The following is a 14,785-nucleotide window of genomic DNA, read 5'->3' as shown; positions in this document are numbered from 1 at the left end:
CATGCCAGGAATGGATCTGCAATGGCACCGAGATTCTCCACACTGAAGGAATCTAGCTACATACACCCCACCCTGGCCACCAAAACATTTTGCATATAGAATAGAAGTCATGAGATGGCAGTATCTGCCTAGGCATCACCATCCATCTTTCTTCTCTGCCCATCACTGTTCTGGCAGGCCTCCCCCTGTTCTCACCCTTTTACATGCATAAGAATCGTAGAATCATAGAATAGTAGGGTTGGAAGGGGCCTACAAGACCACCGAGACCAACCCACTGCTCAGTGTAGGAATCCAAGTCAAAGCATCCCTGACAGATGGCTGTCCAGCCTCGTCTTGAATGCCTCCACTGTGGGAGAGCCCACCACCTCCCTAGGGAATTGGTTCCATTGTCGTACTGCTCTAACAGTCAGGAAGTTTTCCTTAAGTTCAGCCGGAATCTGGCTTCCTGTCACTTGAGCCCATGATTCCGTGTCCTGCACTCTGGGATGACTGAGAAGAGATCCTGGTCTTCCCCTCTGTGACAACCTTTCAAGTACTTGAGGAGCCCTTTCTCCCCTCAGTCTCCTCAAGGCTAAACATGCCCAGTTCTTTCAGTCTCTTCTCATAGGGCTTTGTTTCCAGTCCCCTGATGGTCTTTGTTGCCCTCCTCTGGACCCTCTCCAGTTTGTCTGCATCCTTCAAGTGTGGTGCCCAGAACTGGACACAGTGCTTCAGATGAGGCCTGACCAGTGTTGAGTAGAACTAGTACTTCCAGGAAGTAGATTTGGAATGTAGATTTGGAAGCTACATTTCTATTAATGCAGCCCAAAAGACCATTTGCCTTTTTTGCAGCCACATCCCATGGTTGGCTCATATTCAGCTTGTGATCGCCAGCAATTCCAAGCTCCTTCTCGCTTGTAGTGTTGTTGAGTCAAGTATCACCCATCTTGTAACTGTGCATTGGGTTTCTTTTTCCTAGGTGCAGAACTTGGCATTCATCCCTATTAAATTGCATTCTGGTGTTTTCTGCCCAGCACTCCAGTCTGTCAAGATCACTTTGGATTTTGTTTCTGTCTTCCAAGGTTGGACTCGATGGTCTTATAGGCCCCTTCCAACCCTACTACTCTATGATTCCAAGGTATTAGCTATCCTGCCCAATTTTGTGTCATCTGCAAATTTGATCAGCATTCCCTGCACCTCCTCATCAAGTCATTAATAAAAATGTTGATGAGCACTGGGCCCAGGACCAAGCCCTGCGGTACCCCGCTCATTACCTCTCCCCAGTGTGAGAAGATCCCATTGATAAGCAGTCTTTGATCCTGCACTCCGGAGCAGGATCTTGGAATTGTTGTCGATCACAAGCTGAATATGAGCCAACAATGTGATGTGGCTGTAAAAAAGGCAAATGCTATTTTGGGCTGCATTAACAGAAGCATAGCTTCCAAACCCCGGGAAGGACTAGTTCCCCTCTACTCAGCACTGGCTAGGCCTCATCTGGAGTACTGTGTCCAGTTCTGGGCACCACACTTTAAGAAGGATGCAGACAAACTGGAGAGGGTCCAGAGGAGGGCAACAAAGACCATCAGGGGACTGGAAACAAAGCCCTATGAGGAGAGACTGAGAGAACTGGGCATGTTTAGACATGAGAAGACTGAGGGGAGATAGGATAGTGCTCTTCAAGTACTTGAAAGGTGGTCACAGAGAGGAAGGCCAGGATCTATTGTCGATCCTCCCAGGGTGCAGGACCCAACGGGCTCAAGTGACAGGAAGCCAGATTCCGGCTGAACAACAGGAAAAACTTCCTGACTGCTAGAGCAATACAATGGAACAACAGAACAATACATTCCCTAGGGAAGTGGTGGGCTCTCCCACACTGGAGGCATTCAAGACGAGGCCGGACAGCCATCTGTCGGGGATGCTCTGACTTGGATTCCTGCATCGAGCAGGGGGTTGGACTTGATGGCCTTGTAGGCCCCTTCCAACCCTACTATTCTATGATTCTATGATTGGCAGGTTACTTACTGCCACTTTTTATCACACTGTAAAACTGCCCCCATTAATACCTTCCAGCTAAAATGTTGGGGAGCGGGCTTCAAGTTACTCTGGGCCACTGTTCCTTCATAAGACAAGCCACTCAACAGCAGCAGGCTCTGCAGCTCCACACATACGTTCAAGACCACAGAAGCCACCCCAGACGAAGGGCACCACCTCTCCACTCATACAAGCAAGCCACTGCTGCGGGTGGAGAGCAGCGCCCGTCTGCATCCCAATGCATGAGCACATGCATGCGTGCGCACACAGTGCTATGCAGAGGATGCTCTCTAAGGACAGGAGCACTGGAGCATCTTGTCATTCATCCGCGTGCTCCTTTTTCAAGTTTGTGCACCTGTTCTGCTGCCCCACAGACACATACAACAGAGTTCATTAGAAATACAGTTCATAGTAATTTTTTTTAGAAACCTCATTTATCAAGATCACCTCCCCTTTTAGCGGCTGTGCTACTGGACTCCTGAACAGCCCACCTGAGCCGAGCCCAAGAGCACCCCAAAGAGAGGGCAAGGGGCCCCCAGCCCCTGGAAGCAGAAGGCCTCTGGGCCTGCATCAGCAGGCAGCCCAGCTCAGCAGCAGCTCTGCCGGGCTCCTTGGGACAGAGTTACCCAGCCAGCTGCCCCGCCACTGCCTGATGGGAAGAACTTCCCGCCCTCCTGAAGTCATCTTGCAGGCCCTGCTCCACTCTCAGCAGCCAAACTGTTGGATCAGAAGGAGCAGCAACGCTCCTCTGATCAGATCACCACAGAGCCAAGCACCCCCCAGACAAGCCACAAGCTCATGGCGCCCTGGCGCAGTGGGGGCCCCCAAAGCCACCCCGGCCTGCCTTCAGAGGAAACAGGCAGCAGCACTGCACCTGCCCTGCGACTGCCTAAGGCACTGACTCTTCGGCATCCACAGAGATATCGCAGGATGCTCCACGTGAAACCCTCTTTGCCCAACCCCTGGGAAAGATGCACTAATCAGAGCAAACCAGACTTCCCCAACCTGGCGCCCTCCAGATGTGTTGGGCTGCACCTCCCACACTAGCTGGAGTTGCAGCCCAGCACAACTGGAGGGCACCAGCTTGGGGAAGGTGTAGAGTAAAACGACATGCCCAGACAGTTCCTGGTGGTGGCCATTCGCAAGAGCAGCCGTTTTGCACAGCTGTCTCAGAAGCCTCGTGCCGCTAGCCTCAGCTTATCTGCCAGACTCGGAGACACCGCACTGTTGCCATTTGCCTGCCTCTGCACAGACCTGCCAAATCTCCCTTCTTGCCGGCAGCTTTTGGCAAGTGGGAGGGCAAGGCGCCCAGGCACACCAGGAGGCTTGGCCATGCGGGACACGCCCTTATTTGGCATACAAGGCCTTGCAGCCCCGCATGCCTGCTCTGCCCCACACAGGGCCCCTGGCTGCTCCCCCACGAGGAAGCAAAAGTGCCCCCGTTTCAAGCAAGCAGTGCCAGCAAATGGGTCGGCCACCACAAAAGAGAGGAGCCACATCGGCTATTTGCACAGCAGGCAAGGTGCAGCCTGCTGGAATCTGTCGCTAGTGTAAACTGGTATTTGTCCAGACTCCCAGACCATGAAGCAACCACCTGGCTCCACCCAAAGAGAGAGACAGGAGCCAAAAGGGTGGAACTGGTCAGCTTAGCAAGGGGATCCACATCACCCTGGCACCACAATGCCAACAGGAGCCACCTCACTGGTGGCACGCCCCAAGTCCACGACAACCAGGAACACCACGCTGGGAGAAGACGGCTTCCTAGGGGGCAGAAAGGCCTCCCTCTTGGCACTGTCATGCTACAGCCCAGAAGCAGCTGCTTTTCAACAGACACTGCTGCCGGCCTCTTGACATGCAAGAGAGCTGGGCCATGCCCACCCTCACCAAAGTTGCCCCGCCCACCCCAGGCCACCTCCCATTATTCATTGCACTTTATATCCTACCTCCTTTCTATGATGGCACTCATCACAGTACAGAGAAGATTCCCTGGAAGACTTCCACCCCCTTACAGACAGGATCCAGACCTGCTTCACAGCAGTCTTGTTGAGTCACGCAAGCCCGGCGTTGGAAGGGGCCACTGGGGCCATCAAGTCCAACCCCCTGCTCAGGGCAGGAATCCGGCTTAAAGCATCCCAGAGAGATGCTTCATCAGGTGCCTTCAGGCCATGTCCTGGGACCCTCATACCTCTGGCCACAGAGCAAGCCCCAGACCAAGGCTGCACCCTCCAACCCAGGCTGGGTGCAGCCCCTCTGAAGCAGCGCTGCTTTGGGCACGAGAAGGCCGCCTGCCCTACCTATGTTCAGCAACATGCACAAAGGCCCCCAGCCGGACACGTGTTGCGGAAGCGCCCCACTGGAAGTTCAGGCATTAGCCTGTCCTCATCAACTCCATGGCTCCCTCCTGAGAGGACACCTGGCTCCCCTTCACCCTTCAGCCAGCCCTTGCCACAAAACTCCAGAAGGGTCTCCACACACCTTGACCTCATACGCAGGGTGGACGCCCAGGGGCCTTTCAGGCGGCCACCGTGTCGCCCTCACTGGCTCAAAAAGGAAGACCCACGTGATTCCCAACCAGGAACGCTTCTGACTTGTGGACCCAGTGGGGTGGGGCAGAATAGATAATCTCTGCAAAGGCACAGGAGTGTGACAAGGTACAATGAGAAAAGCAATCCTCTTCTGGGAAGAGCAGGTTTGCCTGTCCCTGGGCAAGGATCAAGCCGTTCGCTTTCAGAGATTCCCACAGGAAGCGGAACACATTCCCCTTCGCCTAATGCACAGGTGAGGGCAGAGAGCTACCTCCAACCCCCACCCACGAAGGCTCTTCTCTTAACTAGACTGACCCAGGCAGCAAGCGGGCATCTTGCAGCTTGTTTTTGCAGTCTTATCAGGGCCAGACACATTCTGCACAGATCAAGGAAACCCAAGTTCTGTAAACTGGATGATGTATGCCAAGTAAACAGGCGAAAGCATCCCTGTTCCCATGTCTGTTTTACTTCCAAGATCCATGTTTCTGAAAGTGTTTTTCACAATGACCTGCTAGAGCCCCCCTCCCCAGCCTGGTGCCCTCCAGATGTGTTGGGACTACAGCTCTCATAACACTCCAGCCAGCTGTCCTATGCTGGCTGGGGGATGATGGGAGCTGCAGTCCAACACATCTGGAGGACACTGTGCTAGAGGGAAGGACAAGGAGACAGGGCTCAAGGCACGCAGTAAGCAGCTGCTGGCCAGTGCAGAGGGCCACCGCAACAACGCTTGGCCCAGGACCAGAAGAAAGCCTACACGGCACTAGCCACCTTTTCTAGTAATTGCCTCCTAGACATATTTTCAAAGTTCATGATGTTAACTGGAACCAAAATGCTCTAGATGGCCAAATTGTGGAAAGCAAGCAGCTGTGCACAGTGCAACAGTTCAACATACCACCCCAAATATCACACCAAGGAATTGTGTTTGAGGCAGGAAGGAAGACCCTGAGCAGCCACCCCTCAGAACCTTCCCAGGAGGATTCTGGGGGAAGCAGGGCAGGCGGAAGAGAGCTCATTAGATGTGCCCAGCTACAAGCCACACCCGTCCCAAGCAGGTCAGGCTCTCACCAATCTCCACAGCTGACAGAGACAGTGGCACAGCCTGTAGCTCAGTGGCAGAGCAGTCGCATGCAAGATGGACCAAGTCTGACTTGGTGCATGGCAGCTTCCTGTGTTCCTCAGGCCCAGCTCTCCACACAACCCACCAAGCCCTGAATCCTCCCACACCACTCAGTATCTACCTAAAAAGGAAGTATCTTCCTCCTGCAACCCCAATTTAACATGAAAGCACCAGGCAGAGTGCAGGAAAAGCCTTGTGCAAATGCATCCTGCCCGGCCTGCTCAACTGAAGGCCAGGTATTACTTTGTGGAGGGCGGCAACAAGAGGTGAGCACTCCACACACTAATATAAGGCTGGTGCCTGGCTGGGTTTGGGAAGCCTTCTGCAGAGATGCTGTCTGGCTCTCTTCACGGGGCTGGCAGGGGCTATGGATGAGGAGAATGCAGCAGCCCCAGGCAATTTGCAGTATAGGAGGAAAACCTGACAGGCCTGCATTTCTGCTGGTTCTGAGACAGCCATTGCCACATGGAGCAAGGCTGTAAACAAAGCCATGATGTACGGCCACTTGCGAGAGGACGCAACAGCCCCATGGGGTGGGCCAGCACAGCTTCGCCAAATCAGGCAGTTTCTATGCCACATTCCTCACCAGTGCTTTCAGATTTCTTCAAAGCCATGACCCAGAAGTGCCCAAAAGAGGCAATTTGCACCCAAGTCCTCTATTAAGCCCGTGCGAGGCGGTTGCTGGAGCCAGCAGGAAGTAAACCCAAAAACGCTCAAAGAGAGGAGCAAGGAACAGGATGAGTCAGAGCACGGGCAATCCTGCAAGAGAGGCGGGGGCGGGGGGAAGGCAGCCAAGAACGGGGTCAGAAGTTGAACCCACACCGTGAAGATGGCAGCAGCCACACCCTGCTGGCCTTGCAAACAGGCCCTTTTATTACCCTGGCTTTTTTACCTGGCGGGGGGCGGGGGAGGCGTGCGCACAGCTCCCACACGAGGAACCTCGCATCCTCTCCGCGGGGCGGGGCGGGGGGCACCCTCCCTTTGCCTGGCGCTCCAGAGGGGTCTGAAGCTGGCAATGGCTCAGGGGACGCCACCCCACGAAGGCAGCAGATAACGGGCGGAAGGGGAGGCCCGGAGAGGGGAGGGGGGCAGGAGGCCAGACCCCGCAGCCAGGCTGCCAGCTCCATGGGTCCCGTCGGCCTACGGACTCCGCCTCCCCACCCCAGCAGAGAAGGAAGTGCGGGGGGCGCGAGGCGAAGGCCCGGGGCCCGCGCGGGCCACCAGAGGGTCCTTCGCCCCCGGGGAGCTGCCACCGCCCCGCTGCCAGGAGGGCTGGGGACCCGGGACGCCCCGGCCACACGCGGCGCGGGAGGCCCCCCGCGCCGCTCACCCTCCGCCAGGCGCTCGGCTGGGGCGGCGGCGACCCTCCCCCATGCCGCGCGCCTCTCCTGGGGGGGCTGCGGAACCACCCCACCAGCCCGGAGGGGCGCACCTGAAGTCGGCGGGGTCCGCGCCATCCCCGGCGCCCCTCCGGGCCGGGCGCAGGTCGGTCTCCGCCGGCGCGGGCTCGCCTTGCCCGCCCGCCGCGCCGCCGCGGGGCGGCCTCGGCCCCGTCCGCCGGCGCGGGGGCGGCGCCTGGTGCTGCGCGGCCCCGCCGGCGCCATCGCCGCGCTCGCCCATGGCTCCCGCGGCTGCGGGCTGCGACTGCCCCGCGCTCCGTCCCTCGGCCGCCGCGGCAGCAGCACCCGCCGCCGCCGCCGCCTGCCCGGTTGCTAGCGGCGCGCCGGGCCCCGCCCCCTCGGGAGCCGCCGCCGCCTCCATGGCGCACGGAAGCTCCGCCTCGCGGACACCGTAGCCCGCGCGGCAACACGGGGGATGTAGTCGCTGGGAAACCAAGGGGGAGCGCGCGAGGGCTGGACGGCGCCTTTTGTGCCCGATGGCTGTCTCGGTGCGTGCCGGGAAATGTAGTCACTTTTTGAACTCCCCGCCCTGCCCGCGCACGCTGGGCGGAGGGAAATCAAGAGCAGCCTGCCCTTGGGGTTAACCCTCTCGCCCCCGGGTGCAAGTGCCTCCGTCATTTGAGACGCGTGATTACGTTACAATTTAATCTAACGCGTGTTTTTAAATTGAATATAGAAAAGGGTTGTCTTTAAATACGGAAATAAAATCAGCCATCTCATAGTAAGGGTTCCACATCTGAAGGGTTCGGACTGTATCCGTCCGGTCATATACAGTGCCAGAGGCGCCCATCAGGCTGGACTTCGTGCAGGGCCCGCTCAGCAAAATGAGCGTGGGGTCGCCAAACGCAGGAGGGCTACGCACTGCCGGGTAAGAAGGGGAGACACCCCCCCCCCCCGCATAAGACCATTGAGTCCAGAGACTAAGATCACCTATCTGCGCCGCTGTGCAGGGCAATCCCTTACATACGTAGTCCAAAGTATGCCCCACTAAGTTCAGTGCAGCTTATTCCCAGAAAACTGGACGTGGAAGGTGGAAGTGGAGTCATACAGTGCAATTCCATGCTTGCCTACCTGGGAGTAAGCCCTACCTACTGAGTTCAGTGGGACTTACTCTGAAGCAGGTGTGTCCACGATTGCAGCCTTACAATGATTCCTCATCCCACCCGTCCACCCATGCAGAGGTTTCAGGATGGTTAGCAGCTTTGCAAAACCCTTTGCAAAACGATCTGAATCTGTATATTGTTATGGCTGCAGACCAGGCTGTACCTTTTGTCACACAAATTGCCTGGCTAATGGCCAAGGATGCAAGATTAACATAAGAACATAAGAAAAGCTCCGATGGATCAGACCACAGGCCCCTCAAGTGCAGCATTCCTTTCCCACAGTGTTCAGCCAGATGTCTATGGGAAGCCCACAAGCATGAAATGAGCACAAGAGGGGATTCAGCCTCTGGACCTCAAGCACACCAGGTGGGTTCCTGAGATGGCAGCCGCACAGCACCAATATCAGCTTGCTGTCTTAGACATATTCCTGAGGACAGCATGCCACAGCACAGGGGGTCCTGAGGCACACCCCATCATAATAAAGTTCTGTGGCATCTTACAATAAAAAAAATAATGACACATTACAGATATGTATGCAGAAAGACGACTCAAAATGCTATATACCCTAACTCTTTGAATTGCTTTTCTTAATACTGTTTTATATATTATTTCATTCATACTCTTTCATTCACTTAATCAAGCTTTCTTACTATCAATAAAGGTTGCTTCTTACTAATTCTTTCTAATCCATGGAATTGGTCTGTATCACTGTGACTCCGAAAGGATCTTGAATTGTAAATCCTCTTAGCCAAAACATTCAGTGTCAATGGAAACATTCTAGCCCAGGTCAGGAAACGGGTGTGTGTGTGTGTGTGAATGGAGAGTGGATGGTTTTATTGCAAGAAGGCCTAATGGGAGTGCTTTGGTATGTGCTGAAGATTGCCAAAGTATCAGTTACGAAAGATGGAGATGGGCTAAGACTTTACAACCTTGAGAGGTGTTGGGGAATCAGACGGATGTGCCAGACTGTCAGTTAACAACCATCAGTCTTGGAAGTTGGGATCAGCAAGGAACATATCGAACCCCTCTTTAATGCCATAGGCCCGAATGAAGGAAAAAGAGGATGAAATCCCTGAGCCTGCCAGTGTTCAGGAGGGGCGTGGTTCCATCCAGATCATTGTATGTGCACCAGGTGACTGGCCAGATGGGCGATTAAGAAATTTAATTAAAATAGAATCATAGAATCATAGAATAGTAGGGTTGGAAGGGGCCTACAAGGCCGAGTCCAACCCCCTGCTCAATGCAGGGATCCAAGTCAGAGCATCTCTGACAGATGGCTGTCCAGCCTCGTCTTGAACACCTCCAGTGTGGGAGAGCCCACCACCTCCCCAGGTAATTGGTTCCATTGTCCTATTGCTCTTACAGTCAGGAAGTTTTTCCTGATGTTCAGCCGGAATCTGGTTTCCTGTCACTTGAGCCCATGATTCCATGTCCTGCACTCTGGGATGATCAAGAAGAGATGCTGGCCTTCCTCTCTGTAACAGCCTTTCAAGTACTTGAAGAGCACTATCATATCTCCCCTCAGTCTTCTCTTCTCAAGGCTAAACATGCCCAGTTCTTTCAGTCTCTCCTGATAGGGCTTTGTTTCCAGTCCCCTGATCATCTTTGTTGCTCTCCTCTGGACCCTCTCCAGTTTGTCTGCATCCTTCTTCAAGTGTGGTGCCCAGAACTGGACACAGTACTCCAGATGAGGCCTAACCAGTGCTGAGTCGAGGGGAACTAGTACTTCCCGGGATTTGGAAGCGATGCTTCTATGAATGCAGCCCAAAATAGCATTGGCCTTTTTTGCAGCCACATCACATTGTTGGCTCATATTCAGCTTGTGATCGACAACAATTCCAAGATCCTTCTCGTTTGTAGTGTTGTTGAGCCACGTATCCTCCATCTTGTAACTGTGCAATAAATTAATAAATTGTATTTATTTATAAATAAATAAACAAATAAATACAATAGTACCCTTGATCCATGGGACACATGTCAAGTGCTCTGGCCCAGTGCTTGGCAGCGTGTGGTATGTGTTAGATAGAATTCAGTGAATAGAATTCTACTGTCCAGGGCATAGATAAGGTGCAATTATCTTTGTACTGTCATATTCACTGTTTGGAGGTTTACATACAAGATGACAGGTTCTAGCTTGAACCTGGCTGGCGCTGTATGCCTGTTACGCAGTGAGCCAGCTCTGGTGTGGACCAGACCAGGAGCTGTGTAGCAATTTATTTATTTATTTCATTTCTATACCACCCAATAGCCAAAGCAAACAGATACTACCTGTATATTTAGTCATTCAATGCACACATTTGGGCAACTAAGTTTGTAATCAAGGAGCACACAACTCCTTGAGATTTCTTTGGTAACTAAGTTTGTAACTAGGAGGCGTGCAACCTCTTAAGCCTCAGAGAGCGTGCAACTCTCTGAGGAGGCTCGACTTTTGCTTGTTTTTCTATTTCTCAATAAATCTTCCTTTTCTTTCACCTACATTGGTCGTGTGAGTGTCCTTTCTCCACCTCAAAAGATCCCAAACCTCTCAGCCTGATCAACTGAGGGGTCCTGGTTATAAAATGAAATTCAAACCTCACAATAAAAACAGTTTAAATATAAAACAATAAAATCAAAAGCAACCAAAAAAACTTAAACAAAACTCACAGTAACCCAAAATTAAAGACACCATTCGTAAAACTGAAAGGTTCAGACTACATAATTTATTTAAGGTCACCATCTTATGAATGTTTAGACAGAAATAAGTCCTACAACTCCCAGTATGTCCCAGCCAGGATTGTGCCCTAAATGGCCCAGATGAACAGAAAGGGCTGGAGTGGAGAAGAGAAGAGCACAGGGATGCGAGGGCACCAGACAAGCCTCTCTGGGGTGCCACTACCCAAAAGGCCCTCTCCCTGGTGGTTAGCTGCCTCAGCGTGGATCCAGACCTGTTCAGAGCAGATGCACAGGCAACCTACTGATCTATGTCCAAGCGCACATAGCAATGATAGCAGGGTTATTGTGGATGTGTGAAACCAGGACAGCTGAAGATATACTGAAAGGAGGATGAAAACTGATGAAAACAAAACACCTGACACTTATGGTTAATAAGAATAAATACTCCGTTTGGCTCTTTCCAGTCCTGCTAATTTGGAGGGGCCGTTCCTCAGTGGTAGGGCCCCTGCTTTGCATGCAGAAGATTGCAGGCCAAATTCATGGCATCTCCAGGTAAGGCTAGGAAAGGATGCAGCCTGAAACCTTGGACAGCCTTTGCTGCCAGCCAGTGCAGAGCAGACAGTACTGAGCTAGATGGACTGGGGTCTGACTCAGGATAAGGCAGCTTCTTAGGCTCCTGGTTTAATCCTGGTGGTCCACTCAGGGAGGGGCTGGTGTTCTCCTGTCCTGCAGTGTTCCCAAGTGGTGATCTGCTGGTAGGAATATAAAAGCCCTGCTGGATCTGACCCAGGTGGGCCCCTCCCTCATTTAGTCCTGCATCCCACTTCCAACTGTGGCCCATCAGATGCTGCCTGGAGGCTCATAGGTAGGGCTGGCCAATCCATAGCGTCCTCCTCGATTCTTGTCTAATTCCCCTTGAATGTCGTTTAAGCCAGTGACCACCTTGTGGCACCAAAGTCCATCAGTTCTTTATGAAGTAAGTCTTCTGAATCTACAGCCCACCAGTTTCACTGGGGGACCCCAAGAGAGGGAGAAAAAAAACTTTTCCTTATCCAATTTCTCAACAGAGTCCACAATAATTTCAGGTATATATACAGTGCATGGGGTGAGAGGTTGTGAACAGTGGGGTCAGAAGGAAATTAAATGCAGACAGTACTGGCAGTGACCATTTCTGTCTGACCTCACTGTTTACAATTCCACCACACCCCGTATGGACTGTATCTATCTGACACTCTCCTAACAGTTCATGCATTTGATTATGTAGACTCCAGGCCATGAATACTTCAGCCAGAATGAATTTGTCAGTCTTTCAAGTCCCACAAGACTCTTTGTTGTTAACGATGTAGGGTGGACTTCTCATTCAATACGATACTGGCAGAGGCAGGGTTTGTTCTCCACTCCTCCACCTACACATACACACACACGAAGAGCCGTGCTGGATCAGACCAAGGGACCATCTAGTCCAGCATTCTCATCACACTGGCCAACCAGCTGTCGACTGGGAACCCACAAGCAGGGCCTGAGCGCAACAGCACCCTCCCACCCATGTTCCCCAGCAACTGGTGCACATAGGCTCACTGCCTCTGGTACTGGAGGTAGAACACAGCCATCAAGACTAGTCACCGTTGATGGCCTTCTCCTCCAGGAATTTGTCCAACCCGCTTTTAAAGCCATCCAAACGGGTGGCCATCACCACATCCTGTGGTAGCAAATTCCATAGTCCAACTATGTGCTGTGTGAAGAAGGACTTCCTTTTATCTGTCCTGAATAACCCACCAATCAGCTTCATAGGATGACCCCGGGTTCACACACACAGCAGTGTGCACTATTTTGTTTTATTCTAGAGCACCCTTCCCCAAGATGGTGCCCTCCAGATGTGTTGGACTACAACTTCCACAATTATCTTATCATTATGGAACTTGTAGTCCAACACATCTGGAGGCCTTCAGGTTGGGGGAGGGTGCTCTAGAGATGAACAGGAGAAATGGAAATTGTATACTTAGGAACACTACTGGGGCAGGAGGATACATCTGTTTCCCCCCCCCCCCCGTCCCCTATTCCCTTGATCTGGGCAGCCTGGCTATTACTGGCAGGTACCCTTCAAGCGTACGTGTATGCAAAGTACACAGAGACACGCTGTGACCCACTCACTCCCCCACAAGTCTCTGCACTTTACAGGCCCTCCTGCCTTTTCCCCAAAATGGGATTTCTGTACCTGCTGGATTTCGTTTGTCTCAACACCTGATGCAACAAGACCCTAAGTCTATTTACTCAGCTGTCATTCAACTAAAGGCAGAGGAGCCTCTCCCACCTTGGATTTGACAGCCCTTCTTTTTTCCGCCATTGTGGAGCTGCAGAGCCATAAGCGGCTCCCACAAGCGGCTCCTGCCCAGGCATGACACCAGAGATGAAATGGGATGTGGTGCAAAAGGAAATGAAGGACGACGATGCATTATGCAGTTTTCTGCATGGGTGCAAATTCAGGAAATCCTTTATTGTCACAGTTACGCACAGAACAGTATGGTTGGAGGAGAGATCTGATGCCCTCCCTCCTACCATTTCAGGGAGAAAGTTTTGCAAGCAGAGAAAACAGATGAGCTCCCCAGAAAGCTGAGTACATCCGAGCTTTTGAGCAATGGTGATGATCATTACTCAAGAGGCTGCAGACTCAGTCCTCAGAGAGGATGGCCTTGACCAGACCATGGGTCTCCAGGGAATCCTGAATCCCGAGGTGTCCACATGTCTACGTCCTGCAGCTGAAAGCTGAAGAATATATAGAACAAAAGACTATTTTGCATGGCTCAGACAGGGACAATGTTGACCCTGTAAAGATGACAGTTTTTAAACACAGAGGCCAGGGAGGGTTAAAAGGGAATTATTTCCATTAGATTGGAGGACCAAGCACATCAGTTTCTTCCTTTCCTTTCACCAACTTATATTAAGGTCTTCTCTATACAAGGCTTTTATTGTGTGCTCATGATTGGTCACTCATGGTAGTTTACAGGTCCTTTACATGACGTTGTCAACCTCCAGAGCCTTTCCTGACAATTATTGTGTCTTTTTTCTTAATGGAGTAAATGCAGTATTTAATTTTAATGGCGCTTTAACGGCTCATGTATTTCCACAATTTTACTATACCACAGTGCCATCTAGTGGCTGTATAATGAAGCACACAGAACTTGCAGACAAAGGAAATCCCTGAAAAAACTACATGTAAAGGAGCCAATCTTAATCCCACAAAGAATCTGGAAGCAGAAACCCTGGTAAAGATGAGGGATAAAAACCTGGTATAGAGAAGCCTGCAGACACTCTGTATGCACACACATGATGGTGACAATCATGGGTTGGATCCAGACTTCATCATGCTTAGACTAGTAGACCCATTAAAATCAATAGGACAAGTAAGTCATGAGTAACGATGCGATCCTATGCATTTCTACTCAAAAGTAAGTCCCATTGTGTTCACTGGGACTTACTCCCAGGAAAGTGTGTGTAGGATTGCAGCCTTAAAAGTCTCATTGATTTCAGTGGGTCTACCCTAAGCATAGTAAATCTGGATCCTTCCAACCCTATGGTTTTATGATCAAAGAAGCCTGATCCTATGCATGTTTATTCAGAAGTTAAGTGCCACTAAGTTCATTTGGGCTTATATTCTTAAGTAGCATTGGATTTCAGGCCAAGAAAGCAAGCTAGGGAATGCTGAATTAATTTAGCCTAAATTAACAACAATAAATGGAAAGAACAGATTGAAAATATTTAAATGGATGTTAGAAAAAGAGGGAGAGGAATTGTTCAAACCAGCTGCAGAGAATAGGGCAAAAAGGCTTTAATTTGCAGGGAGGTGGGCATAGGTCTAACATTGGGAAGGCCTATCACATGCCAAGGGGGCAAAGGTGACAGACTGTTGGACTCAGGCTGAGGAGACCCGGGTTCAAATCGCCCATTCAGCCCCTTGGGCTGGTCACCCCCTCAGCCTAA

At 51.8% G+C, this 14,785-nt stretch overlaps 1 protein-coding gene across 5 annotated transcripts in view; it reads right to left on the bottom strand.

Annotated features, from left to right (window-relative positions):
• DGAT1 (diacylglycerol O-acyltransferase 1) overlaps positions 1–7,486 on the bottom strand; it is a 29,104-nt gene extending 21,618 nt beyond the window's left edge. For all 5 annotated transcript variants that reach the window (XR_014789947.1, XR_014789948.1, XM_084848486.1 and 2 more), the window contains exon 1: positions 7,085–7,486. Coding sequence is in view for 3 of the 5 variants with exons in the window: in XM_084848486.1 (XP_084704612.1) it covers positions 7,085–7,413 (329 nt within the window). In the remaining 2 variants the exon portion in view is untranslated. The remainder of the gene's footprint in view (positions 1–7,084) is intronic.
• Between the last annotated feature and the right edge of the window lie 7,299 nt (positions 7,487–14,785).

Source organism: Heloderma suspectum, chromosome 4 (genome assembly GCF_057233095.1).
Source record: "Heloderma suspectum isolate Gila_16-S chromosome 4, 16-S_ref, whole genome shotgun sequence".
NCBI lineage: Eukaryota > Metazoa > Chordata > Lepidosauria > Squamata > Helodermatidae > Heloderma > Heloderma suspectum.
Note: the sequence above shows the minus strand (reverse complement) of the source record. Positions and strands in the feature narration are given on the sequence as shown.